The sequence below is a fragment of the Puma concolor genome, chromosome B2 (assembly GCF_028749965.1).
Source record: "Puma concolor isolate L17-30 chromosome B2, mPumCon1.1.hap2, whole genome shotgun sequence".
Lineage (NCBI taxonomy): Eukaryota > Metazoa > Chordata > Mammalia > Carnivora > Felidae > Puma > Puma concolor.
In genome coordinates, this window is record NC_141671.1 from 2872847 (window position 1) to 2882037 (window position 9191).

Sequence of the window (9191 nt, forward strand, 5' to 3'; positions counted from 1 at the left end):
TTACTTTCTGGACACAAGTCTCCCCAAGGCACCCTTTACATCCTTATTTCTCAGTGTGTAGATGACAGGGTTCAACATGGGGGTCACCAAGTTGTAGAAGAGGGTGAGGAATTTCCCTGGGTCCTGAGAAGAATTATTTCCCGGTTGCATGTACATATAGATAATATTCCCATAGAACAAGGAGACCACGGTGAGGTGCGAGCCACACGTGTTGAAAGCCTTCCTTCTTCCCGTGGCTGACTTCATGTGCAGCACGGCCATGGCAATACAGCTGTAGGACACGAGGGTGAGGGCCAGGGGCACCAGGACAATCATTACCGATAAGATGAAAACAGTGCTCTCCACAGCCACAGTGTCCACACAGGCAATTTTTATCAGAGCCGGCATCTCACACAGGAAATGCTTAACCTCACAGTTTCCGCATCGTGGCAGCCTCATGGTGACTGGGGACATAGCCAGGGAGTTGAGGAGTCCGACCCCCCAGGTCACGGATACCAGCTTCCAACAGAGCCGAGGGTGCATAATGATGGAGTAGTGGAGGGGCTTGCAGACGGCGGCGAAGCGGTCATAAGCCATGACTGCCAGGAGGACACATTCTGTGCCACCCAGCCCCAGGAACATGAAGAGCTGGATGGCACAACCTGTGTAACTGATGGTCTTGTCCGGACCACCCAAGTTGAAGAGCAGCTGGGGGACAGAACTGGTGGTGAAGCAGAGATCCAGGAAGGACAGGTTGGTTAGGAAGAAATACATGGGTGTGTGGAGGCAGGGGTCCAGGCGGGACACCAAGATAATGACGGTGTTGCCCACCAAGGTCACAAGGTAGAAGATGAGCACAAACACGAAGAGGGTCTGCTCTAGCTGGGGTCTGTCTGAGAAACCCAACAAGATGAACTGTTCCTGGCAGCTCTGGTTGGTCATGACCACGGACCATCAGTACAGGCCCGCAAGGAGGCAGGCAGGTGCACGCTGCTCTCTTAGTAAAGTAAGCTAAGGAACTGGTGGAGACCTGGGTCATAGCAAGTGCAAACAAGTATGTAAATTCCAACATTCTGTACAGACACTGACTGCATGTCTTAGGAAGGATATCTCTTTTTATTGGCTTCTTCCATTTCTTTTTGGATATCAAAAAAAAAAAAGTACAGATCATTGTAGAATTTTTGGAAAACACAGACATATATAAAATATAGGAAAAGATTACCCACACCCCAGAAACAACCACTATTGTAATATTGATTTATTTCCTTTCAGCCTTTTCTTGAATACAACCTAAATCTCAGTATGTTTATAAATATTATATTGTGGATTGCCTTTCACTCAATTTTATATTGGGAAAATTTGCCTCGGTTTTGCTTTTTTATTTACTTTTTCTATATTTAATTTATTTTTGCGAGCAGAGAGCAAGGGAGGGGCAGAAAGAGAGGGAGACACAGTATCCAAAGCAGGCTCTAGGCTCCGAGCTGTCAGCACAGAGCCCAACATAGGGCTGTAACTCAAGGACCACGAGATCATGACCTAAGCTGAAGTCGGATGTCCAACCAACTGAGCCACCCAGGCTCCCCTTACTTTTTTTTGTTTTTTAATGTTTATTTTTGAGAGAGAGAGAGAGAAAGAGAGAGAAAGAGGCAATGTGGGCAAGGGGCAGAGTGAGAGGGGGACAGAGGATCCTAAGTGGGCTCTGGGCTGACAGCAGAGAGTAGGATGCAGGGCTCAAACTCACCAACCATGAGATCATGACCTGAGCTGAAGTCAGATGCTCAACCAACTGAGCCACGCAGGTGCCCCGCCTAGATTTTAAAATTTTACAAAAACTAATCATGAATGTCTGCATAATATGCCTATAGCTGTGTCATCATTTTCCCCAAATATTTCCCTTTAGTCGTTAAGGATATTTCAATATTTTTAAGGTCTTGAGAGAGATTGTGGAAACATCTGTTTCTACTGCACCCTAACTGACATGTTTTTCCTTACGTCTTTGGCAATTGTTTGCTCAAAAACAAACAAACAAAAATCTCATATGTTTTTAAATTTGAAGCTATTAGCCATGGAATTGATTCATTTTTTTGATGCTCGTGAGCTTTTCACATTTGCAAAAACATTTCTTTGTCTATGAGCTACATTGTCCACATCATAGAAAAGATTTCCAACGGAATTAGAAAATGACCTTTTGCATTGAAACGAAAGCAGGAGTAAAGGCCGATCCTCTTTTAGTCATTGGAATTCGAGGCACAACCTTTCCATTTGTACCGGACAACTGAATCTATAACGACCTATAACATCCTTTGTGGATGACAACATCCTGCTTCTATTGTGTCCTCTCCAGGAAATTCTGGTTTTCCTAACCTACAAATATATCCACATAGTTCATAAACTTTCCTTGTATGAAGGGCCCAATTATGTAAAGTTTTCAATGTCAATGGCATTTTAACAATTTCTTCTTTGTATGAGTGATGTTCATAAGTATACTTTTTAACTGGATATAATTGAGACAGACTTATAGTTGTTAATCACATCAAATTCTAAAATGACATAAATTAGAAAATGATTAAAAATAATTTCATAAACATAAAACATTTATATAACACTAAAATGATGTGATAAAACTATGAATGACATAAACACAAAATGATTTAATTCTATTTATACAATTTAGAAATTTATATACATGCTTATGTATACAATTTAGAAATTTTAATACATTGACACAGAATGCTATCATGTTGTTTTAAAAATAAATCTGCTTTTTTTTAATAGCCAAGAAAGAGCTAAATGCCAACGAAGAAAAAGCTAAATGAAACAATTTCTCATATTTCAAACTGATCAATTCAAAAGTCATAAATGGGTTCTTTATAAAAACATTTCTATGCACAAGAAAATTCTCAAAATCCTTTCAATACTTCCTGGACCCAAAGATTCCCTTGATTATGTAATTAAAGAAGTAAAAGTTTTAGGTTCATTTTAATGTGTCAAAGGCACTGCCGAAATTACATACTTTAAAACATTCAAAGATGATTTTATGGCCTGTCACGTAAGGGACGTTTCTCAGCACCTTGAATTATTAGAGATGCTTCCGGTGCTCGATCTACAGAAAATGGAGTCAGAAGACCTTGACTTGGTGCTCTGTGGATCGTCCTGTGAGCCACCCTCTTGCTTAGGTGCATAAAGAGCTTTGTGACTCTGCCAGTTACTGCTTAGTTACACAGCTAGTTCCTACTATAGCCGGTGGTCCAGGGAGATCCAGGAGAGGCAGGGGAGAGTGAAGGAGCCACAACTCCGCCTCCACCTCTGCACCAGGAGCTCAGACATACTGATGTCTTGCACACCATCACATGTTTGTCAAGTGCCTTGCATTTAGTAAACCATGTGATAGATACTAGTTATTACTATTATAAACAGGAAAAACCAGGTCTGTGTTATATATTATCAAGACAAGAACTTCTCCCATGCTATTTGGAATATCTTAGCAGTATTATCAGCAAAGACTAAACAGTCTTAATTATAGCTGTATAGATGATTTGAGAAACAAACTTTTGACTGGACGTCATATTTTAAGTGATTTGAGGAGAGCTCTGCTGATCTGTATGTTGATACAACCTTAAGTCAGAGAAGTTAACATTATCATCTGTGAAATAAAAATTACTAAAGTAATTCTGCATTCAGTAAATATTCATGGAGCCCCTATTATATGCCACCCACTGGATTGTGTCCTAGAGATACACTGCTTGTGAAAGTAGATAGTGAGGTGCCTGAGTGGCTCAGTTGGTTAGGCGTCTGATTTCAGCTCAGATCATGATCTCGCGGTTTGTGAGTTCAAGCCCCGCATCAGGCTCCGTGCTGACAGCTCAGAGCCTGGAGTCTGCTTCCGATTCTGTGTCTCCCTCTCTCTCTGCCCCTCCCCTGTTCATGCTCTGTCTCTCTCTTTCTCTCAAAAATAAATAAACATTAAAAAAAAAAAAAGAAAAGCATTTAGATAGCAATTTACCTCACTGATTTATAGTGTAATGGGAGAAACAGACATTCATCAAAAACTCACAATGAAAGTACAATGACTAACAATATTATTAAGCATTGACTTAGTGCCAAGCACTGTGCTAAGCATTTCTGGGGGGGGGGGGGGGACTGTTTTATTTCATCCTCATACCTGAATTTGAGGATATAGGTACTAAATAACTTACCAAGGGTGCAGAGTTAGGAAGCTATGGATGTGGGATTCGGGTCCAGGCCTGTTTGACTGTCACGCCAAGTTTCTAAACACCATGGGACTGAAACAGAAACATAATGCATTAGCCCATGACCTCAGTAACCTTCCATTTGATGCAATTGACTAGTTTGGTCCTAACTGAAGGAGAATGTCAAAGAAGTCAATGTACGACAAATCAAGCTAAGGAAATGTCACCAAAACTCAGTTTTCTTAAACAAATAAAAAATACATATTTATTCATTAGTTCACAAGTTGCTGGATTTTAAATTAAAAATAAATGATAAATTCAAACATAACTGTATTATTGTCCAATATAAATAGTTAAAAATAACCTTTTTTGTAAACCAGATTTTGCAAATATAACCTAAAACAATTTTTAGAAAGGATTATGATTGAAATTATTACAAGGACAATGTGACAATTTATTTTCCCAAGATCACAGAGAAACAAGTTAAACATGCAAAAAAATTTAGATGCATTTTGCAAATATTTAAATCAATAATTATAGCCAGAATATATTATGTTACCTATCCATCTATCATCTATCTACATTATATATGTTATATTATATATATATTATATCTCTCTATATCTATACTTTTAGTTATTATTTTATGTCTATATTGACAGATACTCTATTTTTAATTATTTTATTTTATGTCGTTAAATATATGGTGCTTTATGTGTTTATTTTTTTCTTACTTATTGAGCATTAATTTTCTTTAGGTGTCAGGTGGGTGGAAACATGCCTGGACACCTGGGAAGATCTGTGATTTTCTGTCTGAGCTCAGTGATCTTGCTAATCTGATCCTCCTTCACCTATTACAGGCTTAGGTGTTAGAAAACTTAAGTCAAATTTGACAGGCAAGAGTTAGTTGCTGGAAAGAGCTGGGAGGCATAGGATAGAGGAGAGGTAGAAGGAAGGCGAGAGGAACGAGAAATAGTTGCAAATGTGGTGAAACAAAGTACAGAGGTCTGAGCTTTTCCTAAAAGTCACCCAATCAATGGAAGAATGACAATAATGATTCAAGAGAGCCAGTAATATCAGTTAAAGCACCATCAACAGATATGAAAATTGGTAGATCAAGGATTCAAGATAAAAGTATGTGTTCAGAATGATTAGAACAAACTGATATAGGAAGAGTTAAGAGCGCCATCTTGGACCATGCACTTTAGTGCTGGAAGATAGTATGTGAAACTATTTTCGCTCTTTATGAGAGACCTTTTTGTACTTTTTATCGCTTCAACTTTTGCGTATATTATTTCGATACAAATATATATTTTTAAAATGAAACTTACAATCTACTACTTAAAAAAATATAAATACCAAACATACAGCCCAAAGCAATATATTACAATTGTTCAAGTCCTGGCTTTACCCTTACCAGTCACATAACATTAGTCAAGATTTTTAACCACGCTGTTCTCAGTTTTCTTATCTGTGAAATAGGAATAGAGAAGCGTATGCCTCGTAGGAATATTGTAAGGATGAAGTCATGTATGTAATTATATTGAATAGCATATTGAACCATATCTTAACAATGTAATAGAGACTATTATTGTGTTGTTCTGATTATTAGTATGATTTTCATTCAATTGTTATCTTTCTTTCTTTATACTCCATTGTTAAGTCTTGTCTCTTCCACTGTGAAATGGAATCCAAGAATTTCAAGATTGATATGGACAAAAGCATCAAACGCTGCCAATATGTCACACAAAAGAAGTAACAACAACAGCATCAACAACGACTCATACTGCCCAACACAAGTGTCGGGTGGGTGTTAGTACTTCTTTTCATTTGGACCCCACTTATGTCAAACACTTATTCTGAGTGATATGTTCTTTACACTTGACTCACAAGCCATTCATATGTTGATGATTACTAAGTCACTAGCTCTTAAATTTTTATTCTGACATACAGATCTGTGCCTTCAACTTCTGAATATCTTGACTTCAGTGACCAACAGTTAGTTGAGAGTCAACATAGTGGCAAGGAGCCCAGGCTCGAGCATGGTTACATATCCTAGTAAACCCTAGTGAGTATAAGAGACTTTGTGCAAGTTATTTAAACACTCTGTGCCTCAACTTTATCATCTTTAAAATGGGCATAATAACTTTCCCACTTCAGGGAGCTGTTGGAAGGATCAAATGAGTTAATTTGTTTATATGTGGTTAAGAAGACAGACACCAAAGAAAATAAATGTGTACTTTTACTTTGCTGAATTATTTACCAGGACTTTTTTAGTTTATCAAGTAGACTGACTCTAGACATGCACAGACACATGCCAATTCCAGGGCCGATAAAGCTTCAGTTATCAAACAGATTGTTACGGCTGTGGGAAATTGTCAGGCTTAGAACTGGTGACAAATTTTCAAAATTTGGAGGCTAAATATGGTCTGAAATTTGGGAGCGTGGGTTGGACGATGCTGCTTGATGATGCTCTCCCACCGCTGATGTGCCTCCACGGTCCCAGTTCCTCGGAAGGCAGTGCAGAGTAATAGGCGAGCCCCCCTTGGTCAGAACTATGTGAGCTTGAAGGCTCAGCTTAGTGTGTAGGTCCGTGGCCCAAGCCGAGTCAGGTGCATATGAGGATCTTTATTTGTCCAGTGGGGTGACAATAGCAACACCATCCCTTATATGGGTGTCAAGGTAAAGACGCTAACTTGTGAAATGTTTATAATTCTGCCTAATAACATCATTCACTCAAAGATTTATTATTATCACAACGGTTGTATTCCTTGTAGGAGCTCCTGGCCACGTGTGGTTCAGGAACTGCTGGCCTTTAAAGGAGGTTTGCTTTGTTGTGTTTACTTGTGGTTTTTGTGGGGTTTATTTCTTTCATCCAGGCAGCATTCTGGAAGACAAGAGAGCTGTGAAGTCCACGGTGCCCTGTACCTAGAGTAAGTGACTTTGGGCCTACACATTTTGGGAGTAGAGACATGAAGAAAATGTCTACTTCAAAGTCCTTTCCCTATAATTGGCTGCCCCACTGCAGTAGGTAATACTGCTTGTCTTTTTTGATTTTTCATCAATAGCCTTGTCCCTCTTTATAATTCCTTCCTTTTTTCCAGTCTAGTCTTTATTCAAAAGCCTCTGGTAGGTTCGCCAACGGCTGGTGTCCTACTTGCACAGAATGAAAGTGTGAAGAATGGGTGCACGGCGGGAAATTCTGGGGGCAGTGTGACAGATGGGGTGCGGAAGGCCCTTGCTCTCACACCGCTTACGGTCCAGAGCTGGGTGTGGAGGGTCATCACCGGACACTGTACCGCAAGAGGGAACCCTCAGGTGATGGGAAGGCGTGTAGACACGGGCGGGGCGCTTCCCTGGGGCCCGCTCCCGAACTGCGAGCAGAAGATTGGCGGGGAGCGAGGGGCTCTGGGGGGGGGGGTGCGGGCGGGGGGTCGGAGATGCTGCAGGTGATGAAGCAGGTGGGACACCTGCTCTGGGGAGAGAGACAGCGGCCCAGCCTGAGAGATCCAGCCGGGAGACAGGAGGGCGGAGTCTGTGCCTGCCTGGGGGTGGGGGGGGTGGGGGGGGGGGGACGGAAGGAGAGGAAGCGCTTCTAGGACGTGGGGGAGGGGGAGATCTGGGTTTAATTAGGGGACTAAGAGAGCGCGAAGTTTCTCGGGGACCTCACAGTGAGCTGGTCCGTCAGGCGGATGGACATCTGCAACCTCCCCACCTTATCAAATCACTCACGTTCAGTTGCTGCCAAATATGATACATACATACATATGTACATAATGTATACAATTTACTGTATCTGGAAAAAAACTTCTAGGGAATTTTCAGAGTTTTTAGCATACATTAAAGGGACTAATCCATCCAGGCACAAATTAAGGCAATATGGCACAGAGAACGTGGTATAAAGACTTGGGAAAACATTTATTTTATTAACATTTCGTTTTGCATTTGTTTATACTTAGAGTCACTGATCACATGAGGCGCATGAATTATCAATCTATTTAAGAGGTTTAAGATAGTCAGCTTGTTCTCAAAACTGAGGCTGATACGGACAAACTTATACCAGCCCATGTTGAGAGGTAAGAATAATGAGGTCCGAGAAAATCAGTAGAATTTTCCAGTAGCAAGTAAGAAACAGATTCCACTGTAGTTTGAATTAGTGAAATCTTACACTGATGGAAATTTAATCCAATGTGATGAATTGGTTATTAGTGAAGGATTTTTCAAATATCTATTTATAGGAAGTTTATTTATGGGAAGTTTTTAAATATTTTAATAGTATTCCATGGTAAAGGAAACATTTTGAAACATTTTGTCCATACAGGTTATATAAAAATGATAGAATTTTATAAATTATTAGCAATATCTAAACATGGCCTACAAATAAAGAAAGCTAAGGGGTTTAAGTAAGTAGACCTATACATCTCTGACATCATAATTAACAACTGATGAGTATGTAGAATTCTGGAAGTTTGAGTAGAAGTTCTGTGTCAGAATCCAGAAATCTGAACTTTGTCTGGAACTTTATAAGCGTGAATTTTTACTCCTTCATTTGTTACATGAATTCTACTTCTACGATTATCTGTTTTCTTGACATTATCAACTGTAATGAAAGTCAGGTCCATCATTTCCTTCCTCCGGTAATTATCCACACTGCCCTCCTTTTTCCAAGTTTGTCAAAGGAAAACACGACCATTAACAAAATCAGTAGGTGTGCCTGCCAATCGTATTTTTATGGTTAACAGAAAAGTAGATCAGGGTAAAAACGTTGATTTACTGTTAGAAAATATATAATTTAAATATTACCTGCCTCCTCTTAAAGCATCCATGAGGAAATATTGTCAGGATTTACTTCTGTTCTAATTCTTGTCTTCTTATTCTTTTCTCTCTTCTGCAAATCAGTTTTAGTTCTAGGAAGCTGATTGCTGGGCTCTGTTCTTGAAGGTATTCACCCTTTTGTGACTCTGCCTTGTAACTTCTGAACTTGCAGATGAATTCTACGAGGACATCAGCATGAGACAGCAA

At 39.8% G+C, this 9191-nt stretch overlaps 1 protein-coding gene across 1 annotated transcript; it reads right to left on the reverse strand.

The window, feature by feature from the left end:
* LOC112853487 (olfactory receptor 2W3-like) lies at window positions 1-936 on the reverse strand. Its single transcript, XM_025917033.1, has one exon. It carries the CDS (start codon window positions 919-921, stop codon window positions 1-3), a length of 921 nt encoding a protein of 306 aa, XP_025772818.1. The 5' UTR covers window positions 922-936.
* Window positions 937-9191: the final 8255 nt, after the last annotated feature.